Raw genomic sequence first — 17,636 nt, 5'->3', positions numbered from 1 at the left:
ATACTGTGCTTAAAACTCCATGTCACCAGGGTCTGTGGTGTTATGGAGGACACGGTCAACTTTGCAGACTGGAAGCACCCGTCAAAGTTTGCAGGGCGTAGGATAATTCATGGCTTTTGCGAGGAGATGGTGCATGATGTGGTACTCCTATGCTATTGCATCTAATGCCTTTGACAAGGAATATCGTTAAACGAATCTGTTAAAATGTCGTTAGTTTATCGTATAACTACCCACATTCGGTGAATTTTTTTTTCAAGAGAATCACTTAACAGAACTCATGGGCATTCACCTTGAGACCGTATGCGTAGTCTCGGCACGCGGTGTGGGCTAAACAGATTGTTAACGACGCGTGTTTTTCTTTTCTATACAATAAAAAAAAGAATACGGTCACACATATTTTAGAGCAGCTGTTCATTACCTATACAAGAATGCGCTCCTGTTCAGAGCAACTTTTCATTACCTTGCACCCTCCCCGTGTGGTCATACAAAGAAATGTATAGGCGTACTCGTCATTTTCAAATAGCACTTATTTTCTGTGCGTGGCAGAACGCCTAAAACGCGACATTAACATCACTTAATAAATTTATTGGCAATTATAGTACATTTGCCTTTTGACGGGCGTATCAGAAGCGCTGCCACAAATATTTCCATTGTTTATCCTTTTCGCAGAACCTGAGGCAGTGGTCGAAATATCCGCTTGTCCTGTTCATAGGGCTCGAAATCTACCACCACCGAAGCTACTCCGACGTCTACGTCACAGGACTCGTCGCTGAAGCAGCCGTGTAAACATATTCTTCTAATCGAGTGAAGTTCATTTCTCGCAGTGGATGTCCCCGACGCATCATTTCATGCAACGTGGTATACAGCGTAATGCGCACATCTTTTTATTCCGAAATGAGTTAACTTTCTCATATTTCATTTTACCGCGAACCTGTTATACGCTAGTTTCCAGCGGATCACTGCGTGCGCAGACTGAGCGCGTCGACCAAGAACGACGGAGGTTGCCGTCGCGCCACTGGCCGATGCGTCGACGCACTTGTCGCGGCTGCTGCCTGTTGGTAAACGGTGGTCTACTGGTAGTGGAATAAAAAACTTCTGCCGCACAACATGAAAATCCGACATGGAGAATCTCACACATCCGCGAAATTTTAGCTTTGCGAAAAAATTATGCGAAGTATGCATTTTGCCAAGCGCCACTTAAAGAGTCGTTCCATTTTTCCACGAACAACATTTGCTGTAGTAGCCTTTATGTAGTTTTTTTTCTAGTGACTTTGGAAGGACGACAAAGTGGCTCTAATATCTTTGGGCGCACATTGTAATCTTTCTTTAAAAAACACTGAAGAGACACCAAGATTTTTTTCTTGATTTCCACGGTGATTTTACACGCATAGCTATTGTATATGTGGGTCATATATTAGAGCTTTCCGCTTGTCAATAATATATAAGAGCGATGTACCGCTGTTTAAAAAATATTTAAAGAGAAGGCTGTTGCTGACACGAATGTCTACTACAGAAAGAAGAGAATAATGTTTATGTACAACAGTAACCTGTTACAAATCAAAGTGGAACACTGTTTCTCGGTCATCGATGAATTCCGTCGCGCTACGTATTATCAGGGCGAGCATTTTATTACAGACAGCTTCCTTACAGCAAAGCTACAATAGAAATTTCTGCAAGAATATCCGTAAGGTAGATGGCGGCTTGCCGCGGTGCTGTGGGAATGGAATGCCAATAGTAGAACAGCCAGCAACGCATGTCGAGTTTTTGTCCCAAGGAGGCCGTATGAAACGAGCACTTCAATGAGGACGAGTAGCTACAACCACACGTCACTAATTAGCTGTTAACTGAAAGCAATATAGCACAGCCAGGCTGTCCAAATGAACCATCAGACGGCGGCTTCCACGCAGTACGCAGCAGCATGTGTCGCTTAATTATATCGCGGGCAAAGATACCAAACACTGCTGTAGAGATGCTTGTCAAAAACGCGAGAAATTTCTTCCAGATAAAACGTTTCGAAAATATTTAGTAAGCTTGAAGCGATCTTAATGGAACGCTATTTTTCTCGTGTCAATAAATAAAATAAAAGCGATTTTTCTCGTGTCAATAAATCAGTCTTGCACGACACCAAAATAACCACGCTTGCCGCTGAAAAACGCAGAAAACGCCCAGGAAGAAAATGTAGGTGGCGACGCCACCTTGAAGTTCCCGCACCAATTGCCGTGACGTCATAGATTTTGACGGCGTCTACGAGGGCTTATGTAGTTCCTAATCGGTGAAAATTTAGGAAATTTTCCACTGAGGGAGTCGCAGACTTAACGTACCGAGTTTCCGGAAATGTCGTTGAGCCAGTGTGGCCAAAACGCGAAAATTTTACGTTGAAATCCGTGACGCCACGCGTGGAGATTTAGGCGCGAAATTTAAAAACGAAACTTCGACCTTCATTTCCTCCTGCATTAAATGGCTGTGATGGTGAAATTAAAGACATTAGGGTTTTCACAGTATGATTTATCAATATGAACAGATTCATTGTTTCACTTTAGTGTCCCTTTAAAGCAGGCATATATATCTAACGCTTCTGAATTGTCGTTGGGCTCCTTTAGTTACCTTCGTTTTTTTGGTGTAGGAGTTGCTTAGGTTCAAATTCATTGATTTAGTCTGTAACTTATTTATTATTGTATCATCCATAGGCAGAGGGCCTTACAGAGGCGGCGTAGGCAATAAAAATATGAAATTAAATGGTAGCAACCAGCAACAAAGAACCCGCATAGGAGAAATGCTAGCGCTTGTACTGTATGGTTCCGTGTCGTCTTTAGTGTCTATTCACTAGAATAATGAATGCATCAACTGTTTTCCTTCTACTGAGCTCTGATGGTAGAGCGCCCGCCCCGCAAAAGCCTCGGTGCCGCCTTCAAGTTCTGGAGTAGGACGAACTTTTCTACAACTAGCACAGATGGCTTTCTTTCTGTGATAACCGTAGAGGTTCGCTTTACGGGTTCCTACCAAAAACGGGTTAATTAGATTTTTTTTCCCTCTCATGTAACCTCTTGTATTGCACAAGTTGGAACGCAAGTTTAAGAGACTAGCTACTCTGGAAATCTTTGACGGCGTAGGATCGTCAGGTGACTTATTCGGCCTTCATGTTTATTGGGTAACAACGAGCGATATGTTGTACAGATCCATGGATTTCCTGATCCTCCGAACACACGTAACCACGCCACCCGGCTTGGCATCGCAGCGTTGTCAAGTGGAACTCATCAGCACCTGGACGAAGGACACCCTCAATGACAAGGTGCTCTTGACTGTGGTACGTGAATACTTCTACACATAGTTATTAGATGCGTAGCAGCTCTTTGACTAGCCTGTGTAACGCTGTCCGTCCGTCCGCACAAACGCGAGGCAACGCGCTTCCCTCGGCGCAGGTATTGGAGCGGTGCCAAGTATAGGTCACGCCGCAGCTGGGCGTTGACGTCACGCACCCCTCGCACGCTTCCCTCGCAGGTGTGCGCGTACGTAACTCTCTCCCTCACCCGCCGGAGCACCGCAGCTGCCGGCTCTAACGCCCGCTCGCCTCCCGTGTCCGCGTTTCAAACAAACATTTACACCAGTAAACGCTACACCGAGTTTCGCTTCAAACGAATCTTCCAGCGCTCACCGCAGCACTCGCGTTAGCGCCGTTCAACCCGTGACGCCACCCGTGCGCCACTCTGCCGCTTCGCATCCCATCAGCGTTCCCTTCGGGGAAATGGTCCAATTTTTATCGCTTACAATTTAGAAAACGCTCTTTTGCAAGAAGTGTGACCGGCAGCTGCACTTTCTCGGATATTGTGAAATTGTTGTTTCACTCAAAGGTGCTCCAGTTTTGCAACGTTTTTATTCCTGGCAATTAACTATGAATGATTCATAGCCAGCATGTTTGTAATGAAACATGACAAGACTAAATACATATATTGAAGCTGCGCATTCCTACAAGCCAGCAGTCAAGTTGCGGTAAGCGTGAGTTGTGTTTTTCGATCGATGATATCATATCGTCCGTTTCCTTTTGCCTCACCTCGGTGGCATGTAACTGTTTTGTATACGTGCCAGAATAAAGTATTATTATTATTTTCTTGTCAGAAGCATGTCTGTGGCAATAACGTTGTATGCAATGAGTCAAGTGAATATTCCATTGCGACCCGGTCAGTTGAACTTACTTAATGCAACAAACGCAGCTTGTACGACATAAAATATTAAAAAACTGGAAATAATTTTTTATCGTTACGTTTCGAGTTCTTCCTACCTTAAATTTTTTCGTGAATTATTCTATATGGGCTAGTTGAATTTCTTGAACTACAGAAAAGGCTGAAAACAGCAGTGGTTTCATTAATTATTATTAGTGAACTTTATTTCGCAAAGCCAGAGCAATGGTGGTCGCGTTAAGAGAACACCAGAACGTTTTCTTTGCATACGTCGGAGGACCGTTGTATGCACGCGTGAGCTCCACATACTAATCTTTGCACTGGATATCCAATCGTGCTATATTACAGCGACTTGCGCGTCTACTAACTGGTGTTTTAACCAAGAACGGAAATACAGAACTTCAGATTTGACTCTCAGTTCGCTCTTTATTTGACGGAACGCATATGTATGACGGCAAAATGACCTTAATAGTCAAAACAAAAGCCAACACTGTGTGTTTACCTGGCCCGAAAAGTGGCAAGAGCAGTACCACCGGCAGGTAATTCTCAGCATTCGTTTATTACGCTGTTTCCAATACAAGATGCAGTACCAGCTATCCCAGTGTAGAAATCGGCTATCCTTCGTACCACTTTCAACATATCTCGTTCGAACATTCTTATTCCAATTCTAGATGAATATTTAAATAAAGATGTGTCCGAATATTCAATACAGTACCAGTTATTCCTAGAGATCCTAAACCTAAAACAACGTTACATCCATGCACTCTCGCAATAAAGGATGACGCATTTTCTTGATATATATATATATATATATATATATATATATATATATATATATATATATATATATATATATATATATATATATATATATATATATATACACCGGGTGTTACACATTAAGCTATATGGTTTTCTTGGTATTCAGCACTGGGAGGTACGTAAAAACAACCTTTGCAGATAGGTGTTTTATCCAGCGGGACACAAAGTGAGCCAGTAATTATTGCTATCAGCCGTCCAATTTACTAACATTGAATAATGACCTTCTTAATGAGTTCAGCAAGCGGGCATGTTTGCATTGAAAAATTAGAGGCAGTCGCGTTTCTACACAGCTCCACTCTGAAGAATTCTTCTAGCATGTCCGTGCCCCAAGATATCCCGCTACAAAGTTTAATTGCGGGTTCCATGATTACGCATGCGAGACAGTGAGCACTGGCGCAAAGCTCCTCCCCAATGTGCCGTGGCAGTTGCGTGCGGCGTTTAATCAGACAACGGGTAGAAGCCATGCGCAAAGGTGATAACGGTTACCCTTTGCTACCGGCTGGTGATAGCAAGCACTGACTGCTCGTCACATCAAGGAGGAACATTGCGGCGATCCTCACCGTATTGCATGCGTAATCATTCAAACTGCAAATAAACTTTGCAGCTGCATATCTCGCGGTACAGACATGCTAGAAGAATCCTGGCAAGGGAAGCTGTGTAGAAACGCGACTGCCTACAACTTTTCAATAAAAACATGCAACTTTTCCTGCACTCAATAAAGTTCATTATTCAATCTTAGTTAACTGGGCGTCTGACAACGGTAATAATTGTCTCACTGTGTGTCCCCCTAGATATATAACTTATGTGCAGTGGTGGTTTTCATGTCCTTCCCAGTGGTGTATATATATATATATATATATATATATATATATATATATATATATATATATATATATATATATATATATATATATATATATATATATATATATATATATATATATGTATATATATATCAGGGCTGGGCAAAGATACTTTGAAATTGTATCGCGATACGATACAAGATACTCAGGCAAGAAGTATTGGAGATACAGATACAAGATACTGCCGCAATAATTGTATCCGATACGATACTTGGCAATTGTATCTTAAGATACTTCGATAAATTCTCTAATTTGTTATTATAGATCCATATAATGTAGCAGCGAACGCCTATGCACGAAAATGTCTTCTTGAAAATTTGCTAACTGTGACCTATTTTGTTTCACTTTAATGAAATGTCTGTCAATATCTAAAAGTTTTGCCCTTCTTGCTCAAAGTACATTAGTTTCCTTCCAAAACAATTTATTGCGATTTGCTTTAGCTTCTTCACAGGACAACTCTTTATACAGTTCGCTGACAGCGATTCTTGCTTGTCACTTTTGCAATTAATGGGAGTCGCTGCTCAGCTTGCCGACCAGCTAGCGGGTTGCCATATAATCACAATAACTTCTGTAAGAAGCCTTCGCACAATGGCGCAAATACCGGTGTGGACTTTTACCTTGTCCGTAAAAGACAGTTTGCACAATACCGTATATCCGGACAGGTGTACAGCAGCAACAGCGCTGGTATCGACTTTTTTTTGGGGGGGGAGGGGGGGGGGACGCATAGTGTATGATAGGGGTTTGAGACCTTTCGCTAGCGGCCCCACCCGTACACATGACCATCTTCGTCCCATTTGTTTTTATTTTCTAGATAAGTATGTTCGTGAGCTACACAGACATGACTGGTCTCAAGCTTTTCTTTCGTGAGGAACATGTGGTCACCATGTGCTGAAACATAACCGTGGAACAAAAACTCTATATTTCAGAATCCGCGTCCAGATATCAGTCATTCTGTACATCGGTATCGATGTTTCTCGAATTCTGACTCCAAGTCCCCTTCAGAAATGACCTATATATGAGACATGAGAAAGGCTTCCTTTCGAATGGCAACGTCATTTTGTTCAAACTGTCTCCCACCATCTTCACTGTCCCGGCGCTTCGAACTAAATTTCGTGACTGTGGCCCGCTGGATATAAGCTGAGTTTGAGACCCCTGGGGTATACGTAGATGACGTAAAAGAGCAATGAATTTTCATATTCTACTTATCTGCTGGCGTAAATGATTCTTTGTTGATATCTCACTAACGTGTAATCTTTTAGCAATTTTTCTTCAACGAGAAAACATGTGCAACACAGAGACGTCTCAGACGTATTGTATAGGTTGCACAAAGCGTCGGAGGACACCGCCGTTATTCGCGCTATTGCCGCTTATAGATCCCATTAGGTGGCGATTAGTAATACGAAAAATATTTAAGAAGGCCAAAACAGGAAAACTAATATAAGTATAATAGAGAGGTGGTTCTGTATCAAACATTCACATTGAATGAGTACAGAAACACAATACAGACGGCGCCCTTAATAGCAATGAGCATGAAGTATCGTCAACTTACCTATTAAGACAATAGAAAATTCAGTGCCTATGAAAAATTGCCTGAAACGGCTCGTTGGGACGCTCATGAGTAAAACGGAGCATTCAGTAAAACAACGTTTCTCGAATCCCCTTCCTAACATCTTTAAGATAGCTCCTAATGATTTCTATTATTATAATGCAAATTCAGTTTCGCTATTTTCCTAAGCGATAAGTAGAATGCTTTGTACTGTAACTCAAGGGACTCCTACATAATTATATATTTGTTTTCAAAATCGCCTTGGCAACGTATAAATGGGTAAACAGTAGTAGAAATATAAAGCAGACAGTTAGAAGAATAAAGCAGAGATCATATTTTGGGAATGCGTTACAAAAGACATACTGCACTTACCAGACCAGAAAAACAGTACAGAGACGTGGGTAATGTATTGGATGCAAAATGACAGCAATAAAGCACGTGTGCTAATCATCAAGTTATGATTTCATAAATTCTTTGAATAATTGTAGCAGGAAGTGAAAAATACGGTACGCCAAGATATTTTCTGTTAGGTAAACGCTTGATCTATTAGACCTAGCATCAGTACTAGTGGTGCTATGGTTGTTTGCATATCTTATTTACATATAAGTTAATTCATTGCATGTACGTCAAGCTTTACATCCATGAGATCCTTCAAATCGCTGATATGTAAATCACGAGACACAAAGCGACCCCATTCTTGCACGCATCACATTTCGTTACGGAGGAAGACGCAAGAGAATCTTCAATAACGACACTGTAGCAACATCAGAATTTGCGCGACAGACGCTGCACGCAGTGGAGTACGCGGCGCAGGACAGTGGCTAAGAGCAAGTGTCACGGCACTGGCGCAACTAAAAAGAAAAGAAGTCGAAAAACAAAAGAAGTCTACAAAACAAAAGATACGTGGGCTGGGCGTAGACGTCCGCGTGCTTGTCTTCCTCATCTTCTGCCCTCACTGGAGGACTCTGACGGAAAAATAAAATTGCCTCACAGCCCTTAGACTTGTAAGATGGCTTAGTGGCACCATTGCCAGCTTGAGAAGCGGAGCTTGGCCAGTGATTATTGTTTCGCACGGTTGTGTTGTGATAGAAGTATCTTGTATCTTAAGATACACGATACATTATCGAATGTATTGGAAATACAGATACAGATACTCATCTTTCGAGACGTATCGCGATACAGATACAAGATACCCATAGAGTATCTAAGATAGTATCTAAGATACATGTATCTTCGATACTGCCCAGCACTGATATATATATATATATATATATATATATATATATATATATATATATATATATATATATATATATATATATATATAATTGTCCGTAGGAGAATGTTTATTAAATGCGAGACATTTTTTAGCGCACCAAAGTGTAGGAGGACGTGAATACATGAAGAACACGATTCGCAAGTCGTGACATGAATAACGTGACTTCCACGTCGCGTATGTCATGAAATGCTTTCCACGAGTCACGTGCGGCACATTTTCTCATACCGCGACCAATGGAATGTTGGTACGCGCAACAGGTGATTCTCAGTGTATACAAACCCGGACTTTGGAATTCTTAAGCCGACAGTGTGAATGAGCCCATGTGACAGAAAATGAGATGCTGAGGTCGGTGGTGTTGTCGATGAGTCAAATATGGCGAGGGAAGCAAAGAAGAAATATCACGGTGCGTGCCGTAATCCAACCCAGGCATTCTGCATGGCAGTCAAGTATTCTACCACAAAGCCACACAGTCACGTCAGGACAACGCCAATTGGAGTGGCAGTGTCGGCTATCCGCTTTTATATCAATGTAACAAATATTATGTATCTATGACTCACCGAGCTGTAGACAAGCGTAGTGCGAATATGTCTACCACTGCTAGGTATGATATGCACGTCATGGCCCCGAACCTTGCCCTTCGTGGCGACGAAACTGACACCTCTGCTCTAACGTCAGTGCCGTCGTTACGTTGGACCATGACTTAACCCTTACACGCAAGTGTAACTGGCGTGCCTGGCAAGCACACGATATGCGCACAACCACAAAATTTACACGGATATAAAATTTTCCAGTATATTGTGTTACACGAAGCTCAAAGCTTCGTGTAACGCTTAGCTGAAAGCAGAAAATCCGGCATAGGCTGCTGTACTGCCGGAATGCTTCGCGTGAGATTCCCACTATGTATGGGATCTGCCAGACTTTTTTCCAACGCTTCGGCTGGGGTTCGGCCTTCTTCAAAGAATACCAATTGGAATTCAGTCTGTCATCAGGTGTCATCAGCTTGTCAACAGCCTGCCATCATGTGCACGCAGCGTATCACAATGATCCTTTGCCCAGCACAGTGCTGCAGCGGCGACACCATTTTATAGCCGAGCAAATATAGCGACTTATAGACAAGCATAGCGACAGGAGCATGGGAGAGGCTTTTGTCCTGCAGTGGGCGCAGTCAGACTGGTGATGATGAAACATAACGACAGTGGGCAACTGAAAGATTTCTTTGCTTAAGTTAATGCGCCAAAGTCGCAAGCTGTTTAAGGCTAAACGTGCTTGTTTACAGTTATACTTGAACTTGCTATGTTTATGTGTAATTTTTTTCGAGCATTTGGGCATGCTTCGGGTATGCCTGCATCAATATGGTTTCCTTGAACGTAGTCATCGCAAATGTTTTCATTTGTGCCATTCGTTTTTTTTTTTCTTTGGGCATCAACAGCTTTTCTTCGCAGTTATAGCATTTGAAGGAAACAGCTGTTGGACTAAGGGAAATGTTTAAACAAAGAACACCAGTTGAACACCAATGAATATTCACTTTGTGTAAGCTTCTGCAATATTCAGGCTCTGGGCGATCTTCACTCGCACGTTGCGTGTCGGTTAGCACCTCTTTATATTTAGTGTTATTCTAACTGAAGCCCATTTTTGGCTTGCACTTTAGAACGCTGTCGGTAAATTCTAGCTTTTGTTTGTTGATATCGATATAAGTTTGTACTGTAGGCCCAATTACTGAGTTTTTGTGAAATAATTCCAATAGAACATAGTTCTCTTTTGATATCTAGATATAATTTCAGTAAAAAATACAGGATCTCAGTAACAGGATTGCTTACTTGGAACTATTTGTTAGTAAACGAAACAAATGCCCGTTTACAGCACTTTCTCATTTGTTTGGCGACATTAACACAAGCTCTAATAAAATTGAATAGAATTCTACAACCATCAGGCTAACCCTCGAATAGGCAGCTCCATTTTGTTGCTTTCTGTACTTTTTATTTTTGTGAAACATTTTACGGCAACATATTTTTAACTAAAATAAAAGTTCACCAATTTACATCTTCACCTTCAATTCTAAAAACACCAACAACTATTCCGTATGCTAACGATAAAGATCTGGTTTTCGGGAATCATAGCTTATTACCGCATCAAAATTCTATGTAACCACAATCGCACGGGGACGTTGTATACATTAAATTCTTGTTGAACACGTGCAAGCGCTAAGCACTGTTTTCCGAAAGATGGAGGAGAAAATTTTTGCGCACAAACAAACAGTGTAACTCAAGTGAACACGCACTAAATATGTATTATTGCTTCTAATTACGAATGCGAAAATAATCATCGCAGTGTCGTTGTGCTTTCGTAGCCGAATTTGTTGCAGTCTCTTAGGGAGCCCCTTTCAGGGCTGCCCACTCGCAGCTGTATTAAAATGAACGTTCGTTAAAACAGTGTTTCGCGAAAGAAAATAACTCGTGCGGTGCAGGAAGAAGCTGCCAGCGTCGTGAATTCGTCGAGACTGGAGCGTGATTTGAAGGTGCCTCTGCTGTTGTCGGACTCAATGGCCGTGGTGGAGTACGAGGTCGACAAGGACCCACAGGCACGGCAGCCTCGCCTCCTGAGTCTCAAATGCAGCAAGCGTACCCTCCAGCCATTCCACACGGTATGGCATCGCGAGTGCTTTGAAAGGCATTGCTGTACTGCTGAAGTAATGGCGAATTGTGTTTTTGGTATTTAAGTAATGATATTAGGGGTCAATTTTTAGAGTCTTAATATTAAGAGCGGAGCTCTTTAAGCTTTTTGTGGCGCCGGGTAGTGCAAACAGAAACTATCATCGTGAATCGGCACGCGCTATCTTCGTCCTCTTCTTCCTCTCAGTACACTTCTTCATCTTCTTTGCTCCAAAAACACATGCAACGATTTCTTCGGCGCGGGATGGAATAACTCTGATGGGTGAGAGAAATAGTAGAAAGACAGAGAAAGAAAAAGAAACAGAGAGAGAGAGAGAGATAGCAAGAGAAATTATTGGCGAAAGAAATTCCCGGCGTCGCGGGATTCGAACCCGCGAACCCACAATCTGAAGGCGAGCGTTCTAACCACTCGGCTATGCTGGCACGGTAGCATGGCACTGCATAGCTTTGTGTAGTACAGTATAGCTAGGTGGCAGAAAAGCGAAGTGAAGGTGAGGGAAAGGAGGAGGCGACAGAGTAAAGCATAGCATAGAAAGAGAAGGAGAGGTACACATAAAGAAAGGGGAGAAAGACAGAAAGAGAGAGAATCAAAGAAATATAATATATGAGCTTTGACGTCCCAAAACCACGATATGATTATGAGGGACGCCGTAATGAAGGGCACCGGAAATTTCGACCACCTGCGGTTCTTTAACGTGCACCTAACTCTGAGTACACGGGCCTCAAACATTTTAGCCTCCGTCGAAAATGCAGCCGCCGCGGCCGGGATGCGATCCCGCGACCTTCGCGTCGGCAGTCGAGCGCCATAACCACTACACCACCGTGGCGGGGCGAGAATCAAAGAAAGAAGCATACCGTAGGAAGAAAGAGAGAAATAGAGAGAAAGTACGAGACAGAAAAAAATATAAAGAGAGAGAAAGAGATAGAAAGACAAAGGAAGCAAGAAATAGGGAAAGAAGGGAAGAAAGAGATGTAGAAAGAGCGAGAAAGACAGAGAAATACATACAGAGAAAAAGAAAGAAATTAAAATAAACAGAGACAACAAGGACATAGAAAAACGAAGAGATGAGAGAAAATGAAAGAAGTAAAGGAAAAAAGACAGAGCAAAAATAAAGAGAAACAAAGAAGGCCTCCCAGCTTCGCGTTTCCCAGGCTTGGCACCTCTTGTGAGAAACTGCTTTAATTTTTTTATCAAAGCGACTTGCGTAATAAACGTTGTTGTACACCAGTTTAGCACCAAAAGCGATAGGAATGCATTGAAATTTCCTTAAATTGCTATAAATACAATAAATCAGCTTTAGATTTCCCAAATAGCGAACACTAACGAGTGTAGGTATTACTGGAGGCTTCAAACAAACACATGAGGTTTCACCTAAACTAGTAAGCTTTTGAAGACTATAATCTAGACGAAGCATACATGAAAGTGACGATTAATTATAAAGCGTTAACCAATTGCGTGAAACTTGCCGTACTTTCTCATATATCACCAGTGTTCGATATTATTGGCTCCTGTCGGCTAATATTGGTTATGAGCTCTCAAAACAATGTTGCTCAATAACGCAAGTCCAGTGCTGTGTATCTGCCTCGCTCCAATATTCACAGGAATATTTGCTCCCGTTCCTTGTCCCTTCGAATGGTAACGCATTAAGAAATGAGTGCTAAAAATCAGCGCTTTGTGTACGACTTCTTGCGGCCGCTGTGTATTTCCTGCGTTAAAAAGCAACATTAAATGAAATTTTCATTAAAAATACGTTGTTCCACGTAGAGAAAGGGTGGGCTTCGTGCTGATATAGACAGAACTATACATAAAAAAGTCAGTTTCGCGGCAATGGTGAAGCAGTGAAGGAGATAGCAACAAATTGTAATGCTGCTCAGGCAGAAAGGACGCACGAAAAGAATACACACAAGACGAACGCGAACTACCAACTATCGCAACTCGACACTTGCAGCACGCTGCTCAAACATGAAGAAAGACGCACGTAAAGAACCAAAAAATATACCCAGGACGAGCGCGAACTAACAAATGTCACAATTGTTACAGATTGTAAGATTGTAAGTGTCCACTATGCACAACGAACTAGCCCCTACTTTGGCTCTTCTAGCTAGCAGCTCATTCCTTTCGCAAAAGCGGCTGCTGCAGCGAGCGAGGTGACCTTCGTGCGCTGTGTAACTTTAAAGCAAAATTGTGGTGAAAGCACGAGACGTATATACAAAGCGCCCCCTCACGAGATAAGCGGGCGCGCTATGGCGACCACGTCCCTTAGGGCAAAGTACAGCTTGTACAGTTAGGAGGCGCGTGCGCATCGCAACTCTGGCGAATAACGAGCGGGGCGACCGGGGCGACGAGCTTTAAAGCGCGCCCATAGCGCCATCTCGCTGGTGATCAAGAGAACACGCTGAAGCGCCTTTGAGCTCTGCGTACCACAAGAGGTAAATGGCGTATGTAAATAGTACCCCGTTGGTATACTGAAGGACGTATGCTCCGTGGCCTAGTCGTTCAACGCTGCGCGCTGCAGAGCAAGAGATTGCAGGTTCGAATCCCCGTTCGCGCATTCTGGAAATATTTATCCCGAATTATTTTCTCTGTCGAATATATATATATATATATATATATATATATATATATATATATATATATTGTGAGCGCTGACTGTGTCGGTCATCATCTTCACTTGTGCATACACATCATCGTGATCATCATCATTGTGTTGGATCGCCGGTGTTCGGTTTTTGGTTCGCGCGCCTTTGCTGTAAATACAACAATCGTTCCGTCGTACCTGACGTCGTCTCACAAGTGGTGGAGGTGCTGTGATTCTCACGTCCGCTTGCTCTACCGGTCACCCCTGGAGCTCCGGTCTGGTCGACTGTGCTTGCGAACATCCATGGCACAAAACGACGCACCTCCTACCGTCCCTGCCGCGCCCGCTCAGCCTGCTGGGCCACGGTACACCGTGAGTACATCCCAGCGAGACCCTCCAGTATTTTCCGGCCTTCGCGGTGAGGACGTAGAAGAATGGCTGGACAACTACGACAGAACCAGTGCTTCGGGATCTGCCTATTGGCAGATCCCGATGCACGAGTCTGATAAAGAGAAGACCGCATTTGCTACACCTGATGGCCTCTTCGAATTTAATGTGATGCCTTTTGGGCTCTGCAATGCCCCAGCCACATTTGAGCGAATGATCGACACGGTACTGCGGGGCTTAAAATGGAAGACCTGTCTTTGTTACCTGGACGACATCGTCATCTTTTCGTCCAGCTTCTCACAACACCTAGAACGTCTAGACGAGGTACTAACGTGTCTAGCCAAAGCCTGTCTCCAGCTAAATACCAAGAAGTGTCGGTTTGCGATCCGCAGCATCAATGTGTTGGGTCACGACGTCAGCAAGCTTGATGTTGAACCTGATCCTGACAAGGTGGCCGCTGTCTTGCACTTTCCTAAACCCAACACGCTAAAGGACCTTCGCAGCTTCCTCGGCTTAGCGTCGTACTTCTGCCGGTTTGTCCGTGATTTCGCCACTATCGCAGCACCTCTTCACAAACTTCTGACCACAAGTGCATCCTTCGTTTGGACGGATGACTGTGAAGCTGCTTTCCAGACCCTCAAGCGATGCCTCACGTCCGGGCCAGTTCTTCGCCATTTCGATCCCACAGCACCTACTATCTTACACACTGACGCAAGTGGGCATGGAATCGGCGCTGTCCTGCTGCAGCTTGACCAGACTTCGCAAGAGCAATTAGTGGCTTACGCGAGTCGCACTCTCTCTCCAGCTGAACGGAATTACACAATCACTGAACAAGAATGTCTGGCCATCGTGTGGTCTGTGCAAAAGTTTCGCCCTTATTTGTACGGCCGCCGTTTTACGATCGTGACAGACCATCATGCACTCTGTTGGTTGTCCTCTCTGAAGAACCTGTCAGGACGCCTCGGCCGTTGGGTGCTCCGACTCCAGGAGTATGACTACATTGTCACATACAGGTCGGGTAAGAAACACCAAGATGCCGACGCTTTGTCGCGTTGTCCGCTGTCGCAAAATAACCATGAAGCACCTACCTCCTGTGTGGCACCTCTCAGCGAAGCGACCACGCCGATGACCAGCCTTAGTCCGATCAAGTCCACTGCGCCGGCTGACTTGCTTCAGTCCGCAGACATCGCCGCGCTCCAACGTGCAGACACATACTGCCGTACAATATCGATCGGCTCACTGGCTCATCCCGTGCTCCCAACAGCCGCTTACGACGACAGCTCGCGCGTTTCAAACTTCACGATGGAGCGCTCCTTCGGTACATTTACCATCCTCTCGGTAACCGATGGGTCCCAGTCATCCCTCGCTCACTTCGACTCCAAGTTTTAGAAGCCTTTCACGACGACCCGACGGCTGGCCACTTAGGTTCACAAAACCTACGATCGCATCAAGGCTCGCTGCTTCTGGCCTGGCCTTTCCACTAGTGTTTCCAAGTACGTCGAGTCCTGTTCGTCATGCCAGCACCGAAAACGTTCGACATCTCTTCCCGCCGGCCCTTTACAACCTCTACCGTGCCCGTCCGCTCCCTTCGAGTTCGTGGGCATAGATTTATACGGACCTCTTCCGCTTACACCCGCCGGTCATCGCTGGATCGTTACTGCCGTAGATCACTTAACTCGCTACGCTGAGGCGGCAGCTCTTCCTTCTGGTGCTGCCTCCGAAGTCGCCGACTTTGTCCTGCGTGCCATTATCTTACGCCACGGCGCCCCTCGAGTTCTCCTTAGTGACCGTGGCAAGACGCTTCTTTCTCATGTCCTCGCTGAAGTCCTACAGGCCTCTGACACCATCCATAAGACCACCTCGGCATATCACCCGCAGACAAATGGTCTCATCGAGCGTTTTCACCGAACTTTGTCCGACATGATCTCTATGTATGTTCAGCCCGATCACAAGAACTGGGACACAATACTGCCTTTCGTCACGTTTGCCTACAATACGGCCATACAGCGCACTACAAGCTACAGCCCATTTTTCCTCGTGTATGGCCGTGCACAGTCTTTTGTTCTGGACATCACCTTCTTCTCCGCGCCCTCTGTCCCATCAGCGTCCCTTCCAGAAGAGTTCGCTGCCCGCGTCGCCCGCGCCAACACCTCTGCCATTCAGGCCAAGAGGAAAGTTCGCTGTGATGAGACACGTAGAGTTGTGTCTTTCCACCCAGGCGACGAAGTGCTCCTCTGGACACCTGTTTGCACACCGGGGCTCTGTGAAAAATTCGTTCACAGATACCTGGGCCCTTACACCGTGCGTGAACGAACGTCTGCGGTGAATTACCGCGTCGCTCCTGTTAGTTCGGCTTCGGACCGCCGTCGTCGTGGTACCGAGATCACCCATGTGTCTCGCCTGAAGCCCTATACCCTTACAAAAAATCTTATTGAAAAATAATTGAAAAGCTAGTGGTCAATGTTGACGCATTGTATTGAAAAGTATTTGAATGGTATTTGAAAAGGTATTGAAAAGTCATTGAGCTCACCATTTACACCCATTGAAAATTGGCCGGTGATATTTTATAAAAAAGTTATTGACACAAAAGTGATTGAACAGTAGTGAACCTGTTATTGAATAGTTTATGAGCTGCAATTCAAGCGGCATTGAAATTTGATGATCTAGTTATTGAAAGTAAATGTACAGTATGTCGTAATAGTTGAATTCTTGTAGACATGCAAGTGTGATATATATCCTCCCCCTGAAAGAACAATGCCTACTGAAGCACATGCCACAGTAGGCATGGTTCAAAAAGTCTTGCATAGAACGTCTTGAAGAATGCCTGCTGAGGCACGTGTTTACAATATAAATTGCAGTTCCTCGGGCTTCATAAACACTTTTCGTAACTCTAATAACAGCTGCTAAGTGCCCTTTATGCGTTTTATATGAGCACACAGCTATCTATAGATAGGCACTGCTGGTGTATGCTTGCATAAAAAGCAATAAGGAGCCAGCATAGTTAGTGTTATTGTGGCAGACTGTGCCAACTCGCATTGTGCATGGGAAACAGCAAGCTGTACGTACACGAAAAGCAAAGAATGACTTAAGTCAGGTACTTTTATTTTCACTGCAGTGGCACTACAGTGAGGAAGGCATAACTGCTCCAGTAGACATATACAACCTCGTGTATGCAGCATAAACATCTCTAAAAAATATAACTGAAATAGTGTGATACGAACAAAATTGGAACACAGAAGCCACTCCAAAAAACATAGTTCCTAATATTCACTTAGAAATAAGACGTACTGTGCACATTTTGACTTGCTCAAAACTT

At 43.9% G+C, this 17,636-nt stretch overlaps 1 protein-coding gene across 1 annotated transcript in view; it reads left to right on the top strand.

The window, feature by feature from the left end:
- Positions 1-17,636, top strand: part of LOC119397322 (uncharacterized) — a 41,702-nt gene that overhangs the window by 13,159 nt on the left and 10,907 nt on the right. The window contains exons 4-6 of the mRNA XM_037664754.2: positions 670-782; positions 3,175-3,304; positions 11,150-11,326. Of these exons, the coding sequence (XP_037520682.2) occupies positions 670-782; positions 3,175-3,304; positions 11,150-11,326 (420 nt within the window). The remainder of the gene's footprint in view (positions 1-669; positions 783-3,174; positions 3,305-11,149; positions 11,327-17,636) is intronic.

This window comes from Rhipicephalus sanguineus, chromosome 6, assembly GCF_013339695.2.
Source record: "Rhipicephalus sanguineus isolate Rsan-2018 chromosome 6, BIME_Rsan_1.4, whole genome shotgun sequence".
Taxonomy (NCBI): domain Eukaryota; kingdom Metazoa; phylum Arthropoda; class Arachnida; order Ixodida; family Ixodidae; genus Rhipicephalus; species Rhipicephalus sanguineus.
The sequence above is the reverse complement of the archived record's forward strand: the minus strand, read 5'-3'. Positions and strand labels throughout refer to the sequence as shown.